This window comes from Acomys minous (genome assembly GCF_964271855.1).
Source record: "Acomys minous genome assembly, chromosome: 10".
Classification (NCBI taxonomy): domain Eukaryota; kingdom Metazoa; phylum Chordata; class Mammalia; order Rodentia; family Muridae; genus Acomys; species Acomys minous.
The window spans coordinates 26,917,986-26,939,611 of NC_140491.1; the positions used below are offsets into that span (position 1 = coordinate 26,917,986).

Sequence of the window (21,626 nt, forward strand, 5' to 3'; positions counted from 1 at the left end):
GGTGGCTCACAACCATCTATAATGAGATCTGGTGCCCTTTTCTGGTGTGCAGGCAGAACACTGTATACATAATTAATAAATAAATATTGTTTTTAAAAAGAAAGTAAGAAACTAGAGTCATATGTAGGTATATTCCTGATATGTTACTGCATATATTTAAATATTTAACTTTCCTTTGTGGTAGTTTTTTATGGAAATTATCTCATGTTATACACGTGTCAATGTACTAAGTGCCAAAACTGGGGTGGAGAGGAAAGTTTAGGTAGTGCATGCAGGCTTCCCTAGCATGGCCCCAGAACACATGTGTGCATATTCTTATGTCACATGTTTGTGCTTATATTGTTACTCAGTTACCATGTACATTTGGGGTTTTATATATAGAATATTGTACAAATAGTCTGAGTCCACATGACTTCTATAGATGGTTTGGGTTTCTAATTTTTAAAATAAGCCTTTATTTCTTTGTCGGTCTCTGTGTTTTTATATTGAAAAGTACACTAGACTATCCCTTCCTCAGCTTAAATTTATTAAGGACTGTTGGGTCTTAGTAAGTTATATTTATTTATAGTATTGAAGACTTCCTAAATGCATGGGCCAGTTGGGTGAAAGAACTGCTCTGTAAAGCTGGGAAGAATGTGAGACTTAGCGTGTGACCTGGTACTTGCCATGGGCTACATCATCCATGGAGCAGAGGTGCCTCAGATGTTCTAGAGCTCACATAATAAATAAACATAGCTAAGTAGTAAGTTTGTCTCTAAAACATGTCTCACTTTGTTTTCCAATAGCACTGTGAAAAAGAAAAGTCCTCCTCCAAGGACCTGAAGCATACTCATGGAAAAGGGGAACCAAACAAACCTGCCCGGAGGCTTTCCGAGTGCCTGCATTCAGCTGATGAAAACAAAACTGAGTTAAAAGTAGAAAGAGAACATAAGCGACGTGTATCTACCCCTGTTGTAATTGAAGGAGCTCAGGAAGAAACAGATACAAGAGACGGAAAAAGGCAAGCAGACCGCTCAGAAATTAATGTGGAAGAACTCCAGAAGCAGAAAAGCACCCTTAAGAATGAAAAATATCAAAAGAAAGATGATCCTGAAACACATGGGAAAGGCCTGCCTAAAAAAGAAGCAAAGTCGGCCAGGGAGAAACCTGAAAAAGAGAAGGCTCCATCTGAAGAAAAGTCTTCAAAACACAGATATAAAGGTGATGGTGTGCATAAAATAGGTGAGGAGACTGAACTTCACTCTTCTGAAAAAAGCTTAAAAACAGAGGAAAATGTTCAGAAGCAAAGTCAACAAATGAAACTTTCTTCAGATGATAAAACTGAACGTAAAAGTAAACACAGGAATGAAAGGAAATTGTCAGTATTGGGTAGAGATGGAAAGCCAGTTTCTGAGTACACTATAAAAACAGATGACCATGCACGTAAAGATAACAAAAAGGAGAAGCATCCATTGTCTGAAAAAACCAAGGCCGAGCACAAATCAAGAAGGTCAAGTGACTCTAAAGTTCAGAAAGATGCTCTAAGCTCCAAGCAGCACAGTGCAACATTGCAGAAAAGAAGTGAGAGCTATTCTGAAGAAAAGTGTGAGACAGACTCCACTAATGTCGATAGCGGTTCAAAGCCAGAAGAGCTTCTTCATAGGGAGAGACGAAGAACAAAGAGCCTGGTGGAAGAGAAGCTTGCGGTGAAGTCTAAATCAAAAGGTCAAGGCAAACAAATAAAGCTTTCTGAAACAGAATCACAAGAAGGTGTCACAAAGCAGGTGACAACTCCAAAGCCTGATAAGGAGAAGAACACAGAAGACAGCGACCCAGAAAGGCAGCGCAAGTCCAAACTTGAGGACAGATCTTTAGAAGAATCGGTCATTGAACCTGCGTTAGAGGGTGCCGTCCCTTCAGCACACAGCACGCAGAAGGACGCTGGGCACAGAGCTAAGTTAGCCGTGACTAAAGAGAAGCATAAGACAGAGAAAGATGCAACCTCCTCCAAACTCGACAGAAAGTTCTCAGATGGGCACAAAAGCAGAAGCTTAAAGCACAGTAATAAAGACATGAAAAAGAAAGAAGAAAATAAACCAGATGACAAGGATAGTAAAGAAGTTGGCAGCAGTCATGAAAAGGGCAGAGGGAATGGCTCAGTCACAGACAAGAAATTAAGTAGAAGGCTGTCTGAAAACCGAAGAGGAAGCATGTCACAGGAAATGGCCAGGGAAGATAAGTTAGCAGGGAACATTTCAGGCACTGCCAGTAGTTCCTCTCTGCAGAGACTGAAAAAAAGCAGTGACACCTCGTCAATACCTGAACAAGAGCCAATGGAAGTTGATTCTGAGGGAGCTGTCAACAATGTGTCTGAGCTTTCTAAAACCCAGGACATCAGCAGTAACAGTTCTCAGCAAGACACAGACAGTGAAAATGTTCCAAAACCTAAAGCTGCTGCTGGAGTTTTAAAGGATGAGTTAAGAACTTCCATGGTAGATTCAAAACCAGCAGCTGTGACCTGTAAATCAGGGCGTGGACTAGCAGTTACTAGCAACTCTGAAAAGCATGCTGACCATAAAGGCCCCTTGACCAAGAAGGTGTATAGCCAAAGTACTGCATCAAAGCCTGCTCCAAGGGAGAGAGAGCCAGTTCAGCGAGGAGCCCATGAAGTCAATGTGGACTCTGAAGTGAGTCGGAGAGTCTGTAGGATCCCATCAGAAAACGAGAGGGGACAGAAGAATTTGAAAGGCATGTCCAAAGCCACTGAGGAATGTGGCACTCAAGGCAGCGCCTCTCTTGAGTACTCTACAGACTCTGCCCTCTCGTCATCCTTAGGCTCTGTGACTGTTGTTCCTCAGAAAGAGTCTCATGATTCAAGTACCATGCCCAGAGTTGACAGAGAAGCCATTTCAGAAGGTGGCACAGCCAGTGCCTCTCTTGTAAATCATTCCGATATCTCTAACCAAAGTTTGACTGTTAAGAAGGCAGAAGTCCATAAGACAAATTGCAACAGAGAAGGTAATGGTGGCCCCACATTAGATACGCCAACAAAAGCAAGCATCAGTAGCAAAAGGCACCTTTCCGAAGATAGCCAGGCCACGGTGCTGTATAGTAAGGAAAGCAAAGCGAGCATACCTGCTGCTGGCAAGTCAGCGGGCACAACTGGGGAGAATAAGAGCATTAGCAAACAGAGGGGCTTGATGGGCACAGCCAAGAAAGAGAGTGATCTGTGTGTAGAGCCTGAAGTCAAGCAGGACAGTGCTTCAGCTGAGCATGCTGTGGACCTGAGCACAAGGAAGGAAGCGGACACACTCAGACGGAAGCATAGTAGAGATCCAGAAGACAGTAAAAAAGTACCAGCTGATGTTGAGAAGAAGACTGACAACAATGAGGTAGACACCAGTGCTAGGCAGGACACTGCCTCTGGGCCACAGCAGAGGCACGGGAAAACGGAGAGGGTGGCCGCTGGGTCTGGTAGGCGTGACAAAGCTTTCATTGCTACGAGTTCTGAAGGGAAGGACAAAGGCATCATGTCCAACCCAAGCAAGGCTGGGGATGCCACCACCACTTCGTCAGAAACAGGAGGGAATGGGATGCCTTTACCTTGTACCAGTATCGAGGCTGACGAAGGCTTCATGATGGGCACATGCCCTAGAAGCCACACCGTCCAAGTGGAGGCTGAAGCCAATGAGTGCACTGTTTTTGCTGCAGCTGAAGAGGGTAGGGGTGTTGTCACAGAAGGATTAGCTGAAAGTGAGATTTTGCTCACAAGTTCCAAGGAAGGAGAAAGTGGAGAGTGTGCTGTAGCTGAATCAGAAGGCAAAGTAGCAGGCCCTTTGGCTGCTCATACAGTTGAAACTGAAGCCAGTGTGAACAGTATCACAGCAGAGGAGAAAGATGATGCAGTAACCAGCGCAGGCTCTGAGGAAAAGTGTAATGGTGCTTCCTGTACAGTCGAGGGGACTGCTACTTTCATTGGTGAAGGTGAAAGTGATGGAGCTGTTACGAGTGCTGGAACAGAAATAAGAGCAGGGTCTGTGACTAGTGAAGATGCTGATGGGTCCCAAGAAAATAGGACAGGAGTTGGTCCTAAAAAAGAAACAGAAGGCACTGTGACATGTACTGAAGCCAAAGGAAGAAGTAGTAACTTTACCTTCTGTTTGGTAGCTGGAGTGGGAACCCAAGAGCAGCGTGTAGTTACAGGCGCAGATGTGGTCCAAGTCAATGATGATAAACCCCAAGAGGCAAGTGCCAACCAAGAAGGAGATGGCTCTGGAAATGATGGCACAGAAGGGGAGAGTGCAGTCACCAGCACCGGAATTACTGAAGAAGATGGTGAAGCATCTGCAAATTGCACAGGCTCGGAAGACAACAGGGAAGGCTGTGCTATAAGTTCTGAAACAGAAGAAAATTCAGAGAGTGCAATGGACAGCACAGAGGCCAAAGACATTACTAATGTACCTCTGGTGGCTGCTGGTCCCTGTGATGATGAAGGTATTGTGACCAGCACAGGTGCAAAAGAAGAGGACGATGAGGGGGAAGGGGTTGTGACTAGTACTGGAAGAGGAAATGAAACTGGACACGCGTCAGCTTGCACAGGGTTAGAAGAAAGTGAAGGGATGTTGGTCTGTGAGAGTGGAGAGGAGAGCGGTCAGATTGGCCCTACGATGGACCATGTGGATGCTGAGGCTGGGGCGACAACTGTGAATACAAATGACAGTAATGTTGATAGCATGAGTGGTGCAGAGAAGGAAATCAAAGACACCGATATTGGCTCCAGTGCCAAAGGGATTGTGGAAAGCAGTGTGACCAGTGCCTTTGCAGGACACAGTGAAGGGCCACCAATTCTAGGTGGTAGTGAGGGTCCTGTGGCTAATGCCACTTCTCATCACAGTGACAGTCAGCTTACTAGGAAAGAAACAGTAGAAGATACAACTATTACCACTGGGTTGGTGAGGGGCAGTGATGATGTTCTCATATCTGGAGCCATTCCAGAATGTGAAGTTGGCCACACGTCACCCAGAGGCAAAGGTGAAGGGATCATCACTTCTGTGGAAAATGAAGACTGTGATGCCCTTATGGCTTCTACAGCTAGTTCTGATGTTTCCAACAAGGACAGCCTAGCTGGGAGGAAAAGTCAAGGCAATGGCTTGATGATTTCTACCAGTACAAGTGACTGGACCCCTCAGATAAATGCAATTATAGATGTGCGAGGAGGACATTTGTGTACGCTAAGCACTGAAGAAAATAGGGAAGGCACCAGAATACGCATGGAAGGATTTGAGGCTCCCATGCCCAGTGCAGTTTCAGGTGATGAGAGCCAACCCACTGCTAGCAGAAGTGAAGAAAAGGATGAGTGCGCCATGATTTCTACAAGCATAGGGGAAGAATTCGAAGTTCCTATCTCTAGTGCTGTCACCGTCACATGTGCTGAAAGACAGCAGCCAGTTGCAGCAGTTGAGGAAAGCACAGCAGGTCCAGCCTTGGTCAGCACCCAGGAGTTTGAGGGACCTATGCCCAGTGCTCCCACTGAAGCTGAAAGTCCTCTTGCCTCAACCAGCAAGGAAGACAAGGACGAGTGTGCTCTCATTTCGACCAGCATAGCAGAGGACTGTGAAGCCTCTGTCTCTGGTGTAAGTGGAAATGCATCGTCTGTTCCAGATGGGAGTGCAGTTATCTCAACAAGTTCAGTGGAAGACTGTGAAGGCTCTGTGTCCAGTGCTGTCCCTCAGGGAGCAGCCTGTCCCTCAGTCATACCGGTAGAGGAGATGGGTGACACTGCCATGATTTCCACGAGCACCTCTGAAGGACGGGAAGCTGTCATGATCGGTGCTGTCCCTGCAGATGAAGGCCAGGCCCCTGTGAGAGAGGAAGGTTGGAGTGACACTGCCATTATCTCCACCAGCACAGCAGAGTGTGTGCTAACGTGCAGTAGCCCAAGCAGACCCGAAGACGCTCAGCCAGCCGCACACAACCCACAGGGAAGCGGTGGGCACTTAGCTACAAATCAGAGTAAGTGTGGACTACCCATGGCCAGCCTCGGGGCTGGAAGTAACTGTCAGTGCCCTGGGCCAGTCACGACGGGCAAGGAAGTGGGTCCCTTGATGGCAGTGAGCACCAGGGGGGAGCATGACAGACTGGCAGCCTGTGAGCCCTCTGCAGGACCAAGCCAACCAAGTACTGCTGTGTCCATAGGAGAGGAGGAGAAACATGGCAAGGACTACTCTGGTCAAAACCTCAATGCAAAAGAAAAGAATACATTGCTGAGCTCTGATCAGAGGGAGAACAGAAGTGCGGAGGCAGAGGCCGCAGGGGACAGTAGCACAGCCAGTGGTATAGTAAGAAGGGACTCAGCGTCTGACAGGCTGTCTCAGACAAACTGTTGTCTGAGAGGACCACAACAGAAGTCTGCTGAGGACTCCTCTGGCAGTATTCACTGTCCGGCAGCAGTAAATGCTGGTGCTAAAACTGATGACATGCTGCCCATCACAGGTGCTGCACCAGAGAACCCTTCTGACCAGCAGGGACCTGAGAACAACTTGAAAACCACCACCAAATGTATTACAGGCCAAGAGTCAAAAGTGGCTGCTTCACACACAGCAGTCGCTCCATGTGCTCCAAAACAGGAGCGGCCATTGACTCCAAAAAGTGACCACAGTGGCACATGGACTAGTGAAGGGTCTGCTGAGAAAACAGGACATGGTGGTGCAAGGGAAGGAAGTCTTGATGTCACCGTTCCTCCTGAGGATAATGGGTGTGGCATGGGTGAGAGTCCATTTATAACTGTGTATTCTAACACTTTAATAGGTGATTTTAAAACAAATTCTTTGTCTTAAACATTAAAACTAGACCCATTGCTCACATGTCAGTATAGAAGAGGCAAGAGGCTAAGAGGAGGCACCTAAGCATGTTGATCTTCGTGACTGGCGAGTTTCCGAGCCTCTCTGTCCTCGGGGTGGCTTGGTTTGGCTTGGTTTGTTTTGCGGTGTCCTGGGGATTGAGCCCAGCGCCTCTCACATCCTCTTCACTGAGCCACATACAATTCCAGCTCCTATTTTTATTCTTAACTGAGATGGCTATTCAAATAAGATGCATTAATTTCCATTTCAGAATATTTGCGGGGGTCGGGGCGGCACGTGTTCCTTCTTGAGAGAGTCCAGAAAATGCTAGTCTTCTAGAAATCAGCAATCTCTTTCAAAAGTATAGTTGCAGTTATTATGCTATCCGGTTTCAGATGCTGTGTACAGTCACTGCTATGCTAGGCTCTAGGGGTGCAGATAATCAGTGGGGAAGGACAGCTGTGAATTGTGCCTCCTGTGACACTGTGACACTGATTGCCAGTGATTCAAATATGGTAAGTGTTTAGGATGAAGTGCAGAACAGTGTATTCTACAAACACAGTTTCTGAGTTGGCCTTAAAAGAGCCAATGGACCTTGATTCCTCTCCACTCGAGCTTTATAAACCATGGCGTCATGAGCATTTAAAGTGGAACCAGCCGTGCTCACACATAGCCTAGCTTCAGAAAGCTGAGGCTAGTAGATTTAGCCCTGTTTATCAAGCAGCATTAAGAAATGTCCTAAGGCAATACATGCAGTAAACATTGAACCCCTGCTCAGATCTAGCCAATGGACAGGACATTCTCCACAGTTGTGTGGAGAGCGGGGACTGACTGACATGAACTCTGGTGCCCCATATTTGGCCATTTCCTCTTGGTGGGGAGGCCTGGTGGTACTCAGAGAAAGAATAAGCAGGCTACCAAGATGAGACTTGATAGTCTATGACCATATGGTGGGGGAGGAGATCCCCTTCAGTCACAGAACTATGGGAGGGGAATAGAGTGAAAGCAGGAGGGAGGGAGGAACAGGAGGGTACAAGTGAGGGGAAAACAATTGAGATGTAATCTGAATAAATTACTTAATTAATTTTTTTAATTAAAAAGAAAGAAATGTCCTAAGGAGTCTTTTACAGGGAAGAGCACACCAATTAGTTGTCCATTACCAAATAGCCCTGAAAATGTATGTATAAGTAATGTTATATGTACTGAGTATATTATATGCTCTTATACATACATATATATATATATATATGCACACACATATATATGCATGTAACAATAATGAACAAAGGTATGAATTTGGAAGAGCAAGGAGAGGTATGTGGCAGTTTGGAGGGAGGAAAGGGAAAAGAAAAATATACTTATAATCTCAAGAATAAAAGAGATGCTAGAGAGATACAGAAGGCCCAGGTTTAATTCCCAACACCACATGGAAGCTCACAACTGTAACTCAGTTCTAGAGGACCTGGTGCCCTCGCCCAGATACATATGTAGGCAAAACATGAATGCACATAAAAACAAATCTTAAAAAAAAAATGAATGAAAGAAAAATTTCAAAGAAGTGTTCTTGGCTGGAGAGATGGCTCAAAGGTTAAGAGCACTGTTCTTCCAATGGTCCTGAGTTCAGTTCCCAGCAACCACATGGTGGCTCACAACCATCTATAATGTGATCTGGTGCCCTCTTCTGGCATGCAGGTGTATGTGCAGACAGCATTCATATACATTAAATAAATAATTTTTAAGCGTCCTGAAGGTTGAAACAAGTACTTTAATTTGTCCCATTGCATTTTGCATAGAATGAGTTGAATGTCCCAATGGTTTTTGTGACTCAGTTTTACTACATTCAATTATGCCTCTGTCCCTTGGAAGAACAAATAAAAGGGCTTTTAGCAAGGAAAAACTTACAAGGTCTTTGGAAAATGGAGGCTTTTCTTTGTCAGCGTCTGTGTGAGACAGGTGAGGAAAATAAGAAACCACAACCACAAAGGATGTGATGAAATTGCCCTCCTGAGAAGACTCCTTTGTCCTTGGGTCTGCCTAAAAAGTTTTAATTTTCTGTTCAGTTTCACTGTGTCAGGAAGTAAAGTAGGTCTACCATAAATTTTCTTTTTAATTGGATATTATAAATCTCAAGGGTTCAGAATGTGGCATATATATTAGGGACAAATTTGATGGAGCTAACTGTAGAACAATACTAGGAAATTAGATATCTCCACAAATAATATTGTATCTCCCTTTCCGGCCAGCTACGTGTTTATGCAAGCAAGAAATAATTCCATTCCCCACAAATGAGCAAATATCCACTGCCTTTTTCCAGCCCTTTTTCACCCTCAGTGTATTCATTTTTGCTTACAATGAAATAAATCAGCAAGGGTAGATGGCTCTGACTCCCAGATAGCATGCCGTTTCTTTTCTGTGCAAGATGTATTTTTCCATTCAAAAATTTAAATTATGTTAATTCTTTTGAGTTTCATTAGGCAATGAGGAGTTACCACCAACGGGTATAGGAGGATTGGAAATGTCAGCAAACTTAACAACTGAGGTAAGACCAGTAGCTCAGTGAGGCTGGACTAAATGGGGTGTGCTGTTAGCCACGCACACAGAAGCAGAGTGCTGCCTCTTCTCATACTAGTGACACTGGTGTTATTGTCACCACATGTGATAAAAAACTAAGGACTTCAGTAATCCTAGTAAAAAGTGCCACTATCAATTCTGTCTCCTCAAGGCAGACGTGACACCATCTGTCTCTGTCACCTGTGTTTAATCTGCTGTCAACAAAACATGAGTTCATGACTTTCTGTTCCCATAGCTACCACCTTTACCTCAGTGACTTTTACAGCTTCCTGTTAGACTTGAACTTCTGTTCCAGTCTATCCTATGGTTCACACCACCATGCCCAATATTTTTACAAAGAGAAATTGGGTCTTGTCATAGCTCTGCTTAAATTTTCTTTGGTTTCATATTTTGAATAAAAGTCTTGTTATTTTTATTAGGTCCTTAGCATGTACACTTAAGACTCTTGTTTCCTGTCTCTTGACTGACTGCTCAGCACCTGCCAGCCATGTGTGAGAAACTGGCAGTGAAGGGGTTACCACCAGTGCAGAGGGAGCTTACTCCAGGAGAGCACAGGGCAGGCAGAAAAGAGAATTTGAAAAAGAACATCGGTACAGAATTCTAAAAGTCAAGTTGAAGGTTATTAGAAGAGGAAATGTAGACAAAGAGAAGGGATGGGGGATTCTGGGGTTGATGCTCAGGCTCCCTACTTGGGGACTTCAGTCAGGCAAGGAAGTGGGAACAGTCAGGAAGGACCACATCTAACTGCAAAGCTAGAGTTTAACCTTTTGCAAGTAAGAGAAGCATTGATGGGCGAAATGTGAGATTCAACTGATGATTCCTGTTTTCCTTTCAAATGTTGAAATGTTCATTTTTCAGTTCATGGGAAAATAGATTTTTAAATTGCTTCTAGATGCTGGGTGGAGGGGGTCTAATTCAGCACAGTTGCCAGCTAGTCTCACCTCACTTAATTTTGTGGTGCTTTGAATTCTTGTAGACTTCTGTACATTCAAAGGAAGATAAAAATCATGGAGCCGTTGCAGCACCCGAAAGCCCCTGTGTTGGACAGCTGCGTGGAGAAGGTAGGCTGCTTATGGCAGTCGTTTACACTGTCTGTCCCTGCATATATGTTTGTCGCTCATTACAGCTTAAAGTTGGTTGACGGTTTAGAGGAAAAACACTGACAGACTATGAATTTGCCTCTGGCCTTTTAAAGTAGTTCATAGAAAATTCATTTTCCTATTTTTATTAATGATTTATTCAAAATGTTGTCTATTCTGGTAGGTGGGTGTGCACATGAGTGTGTACAGTTGACCTGGGCAGCTGTCAGATATGCTGCAGCTGGAGTTAGAGGCAGTTGTAAGTCACGTTTCATGTGCACTAGGGCTGAGCTTCAGTCTTCTGCAAGTGCAATACGCCCTCAGAACTGCTGAGCTCCCAGGTTAGCCTGTATTCTTCCATTTTTACTATAGCCTTTTTCGCATCCTGTCTTATACAGGGTTATTGTTTAAATCTGACATCTCCAAATAATTGTCGTAGAAGACGACTTGTCTGGGGCAGGAGCTGTATTCCCTGCATGCTTCTCCGTGCCCTTGCTGCCCTTGCAGGCACTGTTGCAGCTTGTTTCCAATAACCACCTGGTCATGTGCTCACTTGGCAACCTTGGCCCTAAGCCCTGGGACTCTAGCTTTTGCCCTAATAGCAAAGCCAGTCTCGGCCTGCATCATCTCTTTCAATCTACCACATTCTCTTCTGTCAGCCTCAAAACTTTTAGGGAGAAAATCCCAGAATCAGAAAGGATTAGGGCAAGAGCTTTCAAATGTTTTAGTCTCAAGACTACTGTATACTCTGGACAGTTATTGAGGACCCCAGAGCCAGAATGTTGTTAGTTTGAATGTGGAATGTCCCCACAGGCTTCTAAATTGTATCATTTGGTCTCTCAATGGTGGTGCTGTTTGCAAAGGTTATAGAACCGTTAGGAGGGGGAGCCTCACTGGAGGAAAAGGGTGATAGCCCAGCTCTACTTTGTACTTAGTCTACTTCCTGGGTGTGGAAGCAGTGTGAGCAGCCACCTTCTGTTCAGCCTTCCCTGTCATAGTCCTGTGCACCTCGGGTGCTGTAAGCCAAAATAAACTTTCTTCTTTCTTTGTCACAAAAAGAGAAAGTTACTAGAACACACATTAATACTACTAGGATGTTATCTGCTTTTATGAGTTCTTGATTGTATTAGGGAGTTTTCAGTTTGGCCATGCATCTGCTATGCCCACAAGTAACTAACAAGTGTACTAAAATCCAACAACAGTAAGTAGAGCACTTGACTAGCATACCAGAAGCCCTAGGTTTTAATCATCAACACCACCAACATCAAAAATCTGCAAACAAAATTAACTATAAGTCTTTGGTAGACTTTATTCTTATACTTTTGATGTTTAAAAAAAAATGAAAGAAAAAAGTGTCTGAGTAAATGTGGAAGCAGAAAGGAGTAACTCCTCTTGGCTAGACCAGTTTGAGAACCATTATGGTAAGGAATGTGAATGAGAAAAATTAAAACAGTAGAAAATTCTTTTCTTCTCACCTATACATTAAGAAGAAAAGAACTGCTCTGTCAGAGTGTAGCTCAGCAGTAGATTGTGGCATATTATATCAATCATCAGTGCCACAACAAGGGCAGTAACTTCTCAGTTTTGAGGTTCTAACTCTTCTCTTTTTTCCCTCTCTCCAGTGTTGACTATCATATAGGTCAGCTGGCACAGCCAGTGGCAGTCGGATGACAAACAACACAAAACCCTACAGATAATATCTTAAGGGAAAGTCTAGCTCCCAGAACTGAAACCTGATGCAGGCACAGGCAATAAGAACTGCATCTCTCTTTCCCACTTGTCCTTCTACAGAGCTGCTTTCTCAAGAATAGCCTTGAAGAAAATGGCTTTGTACTGGCTCAGGCAGGAATCCTAAGGAATTTATTAAACCAAGCCATCTATTTCTGCTACTGAATAGTGCTGCATACCAGAGTCTGGGTTCCTGCAGAAGATGCTAGGATAGCAGCTGCGATATCCACTGTAGTTAACTGAGCTCTTTAAATTATTTCCCTGAAAAAAGCATAGGCCAGGTGCCATGAGAACTAAGGTGTGTGCCACAAGTAAGGTGCAGTGAAATCAGGTCACTCAAGTTCAAGGAACAGTACGTTACATGTAGGTCCACATCTTGACTGCTGTCTGGGAAATTGAGAGAGAGGGGATCTTTCTGCACAAAAACATACGAAATGGACTTAAAAGCCTTCTATACAGAAATTCACCATGCTCAAAGACTGCACCACAATGCTGAGTCATTCATAGTGAGGTTAAATAATCTAAAGCATAAATTAGTTAAATGGTGTGGGTGTTTCAATGGTGCACAGTGTTCACTGTCAAGAAGGAAATATTCATGCATTCTCAGTCTTTGGTTCCCATATCTAATTTTACACTATTATTCTGTGTTTAGGTACAATTCAGTAAGAGATCTATTTACATAGAAGGAAGCTGTTTAAAAGAAAAATGTATATTCTGTCATTGTTGAGGAGAAACAGTAGGCTTTGTACTTCACGTTCCAAAGAATATAAACAGACCATGGCTGAGGGGGAAGGATCTAACCTTTCGTGTGATGGCATTAATTTTAAATGAGTCAGTGTTAACTGCAGCTTAGCAGATAGCATTAAGATCTTCCACCTTTTCCTTAGCTGCAGATCACTGAAATGGCTAAATCACTGCAGTGACTTAGTGGGCCACAGACATTATTGTAAATATTCAAGCTGCTTTTCTGGTAATACGCAGAACACAGGTTGTAAAAAATGATTGGTCAGAGTTTTACGATTCACAAAAATAGGTCATTTGACGTTGTCTTGTGCAATTCCTCTGCTCTGGAAATCTTTAAATGTGTTGCTCTACATTTCAAACAGTCTCCTTGTGTCTCATCTTGTTTTTGAACAGCTGGACTACAGACGGAAACTTCATTGATGAGTGACTCACTAAATGTAAGTACCTGTAACAGTTTGGTCTGTTGGTGGTGTTTGTTTTGGTTTGGGGCATGAGTAGAGAAGAGATAGCTGGTGTGTGAAAACTTGTCTGTACAGGAGGCCATGTGGTAGCATGCTCCCCCCTCAAGTTCAACATGCTGCCAGCAGCTTTTACTTGCCGTGATCCGTATTTACCTACATCCCTTGATAAAGAACGCTGAGGTTTCTGGTTTTCATTATTAATGGAACTGCAAATTCATTTATAAAATCTTAAATCTTCCTGGCACTGTAGACAAAATAGTTTGAGAGTTAGACTTCATTTTATGCTTGTAGAAGGCTTGTCTGAAGAGACTGAACTGTGATTGTCATAAAGACTTTCCTCAGATGTGATTCTCACAATGGCTGTAAGAGTCTCATGCTCTACCAACTGAGCTAGCTAAGCGCTCCCTCACAATTGCTTTGAATCCCTTGAAAGTTTTTTGGTTTTGTTTTTCCTTAGTGTATCCGTAGGGAACCTAACACCCGGGGTGAACATTTTTATAAAATGCTCATAAATCTCAATTATCCATGCTTTTGCGTATCCAGGAAGAAATGGAAGAGCTTTGCTTACTGCCAGGCACTGTGGGCTCAGTTTAGTGAACTTCAGTTTATTCAACTTTCCAATTCCGTACGAAGTCATTTATAGACAATGCTAAAAAGAAAGAAGCCTCTGTGGTAGATCTCTAATTTGCCCTCCAAGCTGAAACCTACAACATCAGAAAGCATGTGCCACCTCTCACTCCCAGTCCCCAGCAGTGGGCAACTTTCCATAGTTATGAGGGTCTGTAGCTAGGCTTGTAAAATATTGTAGGGCATCAAGACTTTGTGTAGTTTAAAATAAAGTATGATTGACAAAATTTGTCATATAATTCTTTTGTTTTGTTTTCACTTAAAAGAAACAGTTTATTGGGGCTTATACAGTTGTGTAAGGTTAGAGTCCATGACCATCATGGCAAGGAGCATGACAGCAGGTAGGCAGGCAGGCGTGGTGCTGGAACAGTAGCTGAGAGCTCACATCTCAACACACACACACACACACACACACACACACACACACACACACACGAAGGGGAGAGAATATGGTATGGGCTTTTGAAGCTACCCCCAGTGATATACCTCCTCAAACAAGGCCACAACTCCTAATCCTTCCCAAAATGTTCCAGTAGCTAAGGACCAAACATTCAAACATCTAAGACTATGGGCGTCATTCTCATTCAAACCACAAGTTTATTAGTCAAGTGCCAAGTAAGTAATTGTATGACAAAAAAAATACTTCAGGATTTGATGTTTGTGAATTTGAAACAGGGTCTTACTGTATAAGCTGTTGCTGCTTCCTATGTAGAGCAGCTGTCCTCAAGCTTGGAAAAGCCCTTCTGCCTCGGCCTCCTGAGGGCCAGGGTTACAGGTGTGAGCACTAACCACGCTCAGAGTCTTTATAGATACAGAGAATTTGTAAGTGCTCTTTGAATGCAGAATTCTGGAACTTGAACTTTTTCTTCATTATTTTGCTTTTCCAAGATGATTTTAAATCAAGGAGAATAAACCCTGAAGCCTGATAAGTTAATAGGTTACAGTTTTGCACAAAGAAGGCCCTCTGGACCCTTGAGCGTGGGCAAACTGAAGAGAACATGCACCCTGGTGCTGACAGCATTGTTATCAACAGCCAGTTACACACGTGCCTTCTTACTTGCCATTAAGTTTATGTAAAACTATCCACAAATAACCCTTTTATTGTATATTTAGGTTGAAAACTCAGAGTTAAGAATCAATGAAGAAATTCACTGTGAATCTCTAAACAAAGAAGGTGAGTTGTTAATGAGTTCCACCATAGAAATTTTCATGCTGATCATAATTACTATTCTTTCAGAGTCTTCTATGTGCTCTGCACAGTCTCTTACATCACAGATGTTGTCGTGTAGTTTTATGTAGTCCGGTAAAGGGAACATTGAGCACCACAGTTGTTTTAAGGAAATAGCTGAGAGAGATTGAGTAATTTGGCTACACAGCTAAGAAGTGGTATGTGACCTTAACTAAACTTTGCCGGTCACCTCACAGTGGGCTTAGTCCTGTGTTGGCGTAGCCTTCATAGTCTTGTGTGATTTCTATGGTGGACATGAAGTGCTGTGCCGTACTTCCAGCTGACCACGGGCTCACTGGGCTAACAGTTCAAGAAGTCGCACTCCTGTAAGTGGTCCATGTTACACATAACCTTTGAAGGCCACTAGCTCCAAAAGGAGACTTTCTTTTCTTTCTGTTCTCAACCAGCATGTAGAGCTTTGTTGGTTTCTGCTAATTTTGTTGATTCTGTAATCTAAGATTGGAAAAAGAGCTGTATATCATACACTTAGTTCTAATATATGACATCATATTTTAAACTACAGCAAAACAATTGCATTGATTGATAGACACGTATGTGCCCATCACCTCATTTATCATACCTTAAAATTTAGCATATTTGTCTCACTCATCTATTAAAATGTTAAAAATGTAGTGAGCCCTGTGATAGGGCTTCCTTGTCATACTGTTTCTCTTTTGTCCCATCCAAAGGGAACCACTATTCTGCATTTACTAGGTATGGTTTTAGCTTATAAAGATGCGTAGCATATGTTCCCTGGTTTAGGTAAATGGTAACCACATTTTGCAAGCCATTTCTACCAATGTTATTTGCCTACTTTGTAGTATGTTCTGAGGTTCTGTCCTCTATTTCATATAAGTCCAGTTACCTTATTGTAACACTTGTTAGTATTATGTATTAGGTTTGTTATTGTTGTTGTTGTTTTCTTCTGTTATTGATAGACAGTCCTTTTTTCCCTCCCAGCTTTTCCTAATTGCAGAGTACTACTTTGCATGTCCCTATCCCTCAAAATGTGAGCAGTGTTCTGTGTCTCTTAACTTGCTTGGTTCCAAGCACATCATCAGCATAGTGAATGCTAGCTTGTCTTCAGATAGCATAGTCGCCACTTCACACTTGCATTGTGCCTGACCTGGCTGGGCTGGGATGTTTGCCCATCTGTGGTGCAGTTCTGCATGGGGATTCTATGGGCACCTAACACTTTTTGGCTACAAAGCTGAAGGAGATGACCTTGCCTTGAAGTCTTCAGGGTAGAATTCAGTTTTGTGGTACTGGCGTAGTCCTTTCTTGCTTGGACCCTGTTAATTCACATTTAACAGTGACAAACAATAGAATGTTCCTAACAGCATTGTTCTGAGAATCCATCAAAAGCCATCTGAACTGTCCTTAGTGCCTAGTGCTTAAGTGCCACATACACAAACACTCAGATGTTTTGCTTCAAATGCTTAATATGGTTTTTGTTGTTGTATTTACCATGCAGAAGCACTCGGTGGTAGAAAAGACAGCACGGAAGCCCCAAGTGGTTGCAGCATTGAAGCAGATCCTGAGGAGGTGTGTTCCAGAGTTCACTCGGGCTCCTGTGTTGTATGTAGGGTTTTCACCTCTACATGAAGAAGTATTAGAAGGGTTTTGTTTCTAGTTTCATGTATTATTTGATCATATTTGCCCTCCCCCAATTCTTCCCTGTCTACTTGTACTTTTCTACCATTCCAACTCTATGGGGATTTTAATTTGTTTGTTGTTTGTTTGCTTGTCTGTTTGTTTAAGGCTCTTCAAGACTACTTTGTGCTGCCCAGATACTAGTTTTTTGTATAAATCAGGTGGATGGTAGAGCGGTGTGTGTCATTTGACCTGCTTGCACTGTTGAGGTGCTTAAGTATTGTGTCCTGTTGTGTGGTCACTGTGCACCCTTCTACACTGCCTTTCATCAGCCATGATTAGCTCAGTCTAAGCAGAGGGGCCAAAATTTCTAGTGCAGTTCTTTGTAATTAATGTACCTATTGGCTGTAAGTGATAGAAGCTACTACTCATGTGACTAACTGACTGGATCCAGATCCTGCTGCCTCTAACATGGTCATTGTTACTTCCAGGTCGAAGAGGAAGAAAGCGACATATCTAAAAGAAACAGAAAGCAGCATTACCCTTCCTCAGAAGATGAGCTAGGTAGTTATATGTGCTTCTGTTTTAGATGTCCAAAAGTTACATTCATATCTAATAATATGGGGCAAGAGAATCATTCATGAAGATAATAACTGTTTACTTCATAACTTTTGAGGCTAACTTGAAACACCAATAGGAACTTTTCAGACTTGGATCCAGAAGATAAATTATTTCCTGCAGAAATCCAACTTGTGGACATCTCACAAATCTCTATAATGGGAACCTATGACCAGGCCATGTCAGTCTGAATGCTGTGGTTATGTTATGGGCAGATACTGGACAGAGCTAGTGAGGCACTTTAGCCTAAGCACATGTGATAATACCTCTGTCTCATCCTGTTGATGTCATGACCTATAACTCAGCCATGTGATAGAACTTTCTACAATAGTGGAAATGTTCCATAGTTATTGGCTACTAGGTACAAGAAGCTATTGGGCATTTGGGTATGGTCAGTATGGATGAAAGAATTTTTAAATTCATTTATCTATTCATTTTATATGAGTGTTCTGTATGCACGTACGCCTGTATGCCAGAAGAGAGCATCAGATCCCTTTATACATAGTCAGGAGCCACCATGTGATTGCTGGGAATTGAACTCAGATTTCCCGGAAGAGCAGCTAGTGTCCTTAACCACTGACACATCTCACCAGACCCTGAACTTTTTTTTTTAATTAATATTATTCCAGTGTGTTAGTTAATATGGCCCATAGTAATAAATCTAAATATATAATGCATAGAGCCTTGGAGTTTTCTGTCTTAATGCTGGGCCTGACAACATGGACCTGGAATCTTAGCTTTTTAAGAGACTGAGCAGCAGGACATAAGGTCCAGGCTCAGCTGCAAAGTAAGACTGAAACACAAGTTGCTATGACTGCCATACCAGACATTCCTGATACAAAGTACACACTCATTAGATACTGGAGGGAACATATGAAAAGGATGCATATTTTCTCCTTTTTGATTAGAAGTATGTGATTATTTAGTAGTCTCTGGGTCCATATATATTATATTTGGATACGGTACATTTATATATGTTCTTTATATACAGCCCCAGTTTATCCTCTAGCACCTAGTAAATATAGGTTAAGGCTCTGAGGGGTTTACTTTACTTCCTCAAGCAAGCCTGCTCCCATAGCCCAGGTCTCGGGCTCAAGGCTGTGCCTCTTGATGGAACCTATTGAAGAAAGTGAAGGTCTGGTGTTTCTGGAACTCCAAGCACCCAGCCCTTCCCTCTAGACCTCATGGTACTGTGAGCTTTTGAATGGTTGTTTTGTTTCCGTTTTTGTTTTTGAAGCAAGATACTGAGATATGGTTGAGACTGGTCCTGAACTGGCCGTACTGCTGCCTCCATTCCTCAGTTCTAGGGTCAATTTTCCTAGGCTCTCAGACTTAAACTAGCATATCCTAATACTATTTGGTAACATTTGGAGTTTTTGGGTTGTGTGTGTGTGTGTGTGTGTGTGTGTGTGTGTGTGTGTGTGTGTGTGTGTGTGTGTCTGTGTGTGTGTGTGTGTGTGTGTTTTGTTTTGTTTTGTTTTGTTTTAATGTTCCCGATCACTGGCAAGCCAAAGACAAATGTTGAGGTGTTGAGTGCTCACATCCCATAAAACTTTGGTTTTAGTGTATCATAGACCTAAAGAAAAACCCCAGCTGCCCTAAAATAGTACTGTATTTCAGTTTCAGTCAGTTTGTGTTCTCTTGTGCTTCTGTCTGCACTGTTTTACAGATGATAGCCCCGATGTCCTGGATTCCAGAATAGAATCGGCACAGACACGGTACTCAGGGACTGAGCCACATGACACAAAGGTATTTTTCTACTCACTCGTTTTAAGTTGGGGGTAGCCTAGTTCATCATTGTGACTGCTCATAGTTTCTGTTCTGCTGCCCTTACCTTCTGTCATCCTGGCACAAGGGCCATGCTGATCTTCTCTGTATTGTTCCAAGTTTAGTATACGTGCTGCCGAAGCGAGCACTGCCCTTACATTCTGTGTCTAACAGTAGTCAGCTTGTTATAAAAGATGTACGTTTTCTACTGTATAATCATAAACTGCAGATCATAGTAACATAAAAGATACAGTGCTCATTGTAGTTTTGCTCAGTGGTCTCACTTGTTTCTCAGGGCTTCCAGATGTTTTCTTCTAGCTGTGATGTGCTTTTGTCGTAGATGTATGTGTACCAGAGGTGATGTGTGTGAATTAGACATGCTGATATGCTGCCTCTGTCTGAATATTTTTGCCCCAAGTCCACACTTTGCCCATTTTTTTTTTATTTGTCTCAGGATTCAGAGAAGCTGCGTTTGAGTCCTTCCCTTCCCCATGCTCCCCTTCCTGTTGGTCCTACATACACACACTTTCTGCTGTATATTTCTTGAGTGTTCTTCCATTTCTAAGACTGGCTACTCTGTATCTTCCCTGTCTCTCTTACCTACACTATTTTTCTCCACCTAGTTCTAGTTTTATGCAAATATAAAAGCTGGCCTCCAGCTCACTAAAGCACTTCTTGTGCTCCCAAGAACTGGTGAACTAAATTTTCTTTTAAAAAGGACTTTTTAACAATAAGAAAAGTAGCATAGTACTATGGATTTCAGTGGGTTGGCCTAGGAAAGAAATAGGCTTTTAACTCGGTCCTCCTTCCTCTGCTCATAGCTAGGATCATAAGGTAATAAATACTCTTAAATTAATAGAGAAACTGTTTGAGGGAGAAGCTTTTTTATTTCCTCTCAGCCTCATGTAAGTTTTTAAATAATGAACTTAAGTAAAAATCTAATAGCTCAGAGTATTTGCTTAGAGTGCGTAGGACCCTGAGCTCTATCTTCAACTTAAGAAGGCATCCCCAGGGAATCTTTTCATTATTATGAAATAGTATTTCCCTGCACAAAAACGATCTTCAGAAGCTATTTAATAGCCCATTTTATAGTAACAGTGATCTGTACACCAGGTGGGGAGAGGTTTTACCATTCCTGTGACACTCCATGAAGTAAGGGCGTGTCAGTTTTAGGAGCAATAAAGGCATTGTCAGGTTGGTATGCCAACTTGTCAAGATGAAAAGAAAAGGAAGCTGAGTTTTGAAAAACTCCAGGTACTGGAAAAATGGAAAACAGAACATAAAAATGAGTTTATAGCTGTCATCAGAAGCTGGTGAAGTTCTTGAAAGAACCATCCCCCAACCAGAAATACATTCTGTCCCATACATGAAGACTGGGCACCGTCTTCAGCCACACCTGAGCCTGAGCAAACCAACAAAGGCACACCTCTGTCCTCCTGCCCCCCAGCACAGGAAAAGCATATAGTTTGGAAGTCACTATATACATGAACCTGAATATTCATGGCGGAGTAAATAAGTTGCTCTAGAGATAGCTGTTAGGCTTTCGTAGGTGGGCAAGCCCTCCATATTCTAACCCTGTGCCCTACCAGGCTGGAAGAATAATAAACCACTAGAATATTTTTTAAGTGACAGAACTACTTTTTTTATTTGTTTGTTTTATTTTGTTTTTGTTTTCGAGATAGCATTTCTCTGTGTAGCCTTGCCTATCCTGGACTTGCTTTGTAGACAGGCTGGCCTCAAACACACAGCAACCTGCCTGCCTCTGCTTCCTGAGTGCTGGGATTAAAGGCGTGCACCACCACGCCTGGCTGACAGAACTACTTTTTAATTTTATTTAAAATTATTCTAAAATTTTTCTGTGAATATTTAATGTAGAAATTAACCCTGGTGTCTGCAATTACGGTGAGCGACATTGTCAGTCATGGGCTATAACTTCCTGTCTTAGACTGGTCATGTAGTGCATTCATGATAACCCAGGGAAATCTGGGAGTTCCACAAGTGAGAGGTCTTGAGAATGACCCCCGGGGTTTCAGTATCATGTGATTAGAGTATAGAGGGAGTCAGTTAAGTGAACTTGCAGCATCTACTATCCTCGTGTTAACTGGAGTGGCCTACCACACTGGGTACCTTAGGGCCCCTACAAAGAAAAACATTCATTCTGTAGTCAACACACACGAGAAATGTCTGAGCTCATACTGCTATCACTAGGAGATAGCATGAGCTCCTTGTCATCCTCATTACAAGGCACAAAGAGTTTGCCTCAAAGTAGGCCAAAAACCACAATTGTTTAGAAAGACTGAAATGTGGTATTATACAAATGTTTGTTTTGTGTTTATACTTTTTTAAGTCCCTGAAAAGTGGGTCAGAAAGCTGTGGGTAAAGGCAGTGCTGG

The 21,626-nt window shown here is 42.8% G+C and overlaps 1 protein-coding gene across 4 annotated transcripts in view; it reads left to right on the forward strand.

Annotated features, from left to right (window-relative positions):
- The window catches only part of BOD1L1 (biorientation of chromosomes in cell division 1 like 1), a 55,607-nt gene that overhangs the window by 20,600 nt on the left and 13,381 nt on the right, over positions 1 to 21,626 (forward strand). For 2 of the 4 annotated variants that reach the window (XM_084797293.1, XM_084797296.1), the window contains 8 exons: positions 786 to 6,744; positions 9,284 to 9,357; positions 10,366 to 10,450; positions 13,334 to 13,377; positions 15,142 to 15,202; positions 16,731 to 16,801; positions 17,341 to 17,413; positions 19,137 to 19,216. In XM_084797293.1, the coding sequence (XP_084653419.1) occupies positions 786 to 6,744; positions 9,284 to 9,357; positions 10,366 to 10,450; positions 13,334 to 13,377; positions 15,142 to 15,202; positions 16,731 to 16,801; positions 17,341 to 17,413; positions 19,137 to 19,216 (6,447 nt within the window). The remainder of the gene's footprint in view (positions 1 to 785; positions 6,745 to 9,283; positions 9,358 to 10,365; positions 10,451 to 13,333; positions 13,378 to 15,141; positions 15,203 to 16,730; positions 16,802 to 17,340; positions 17,414 to 19,136; positions 19,217 to 21,626) is intronic. The other 2 variants (XM_084797294.1, XM_084797295.1) reach the window with 2 other exon arrangements.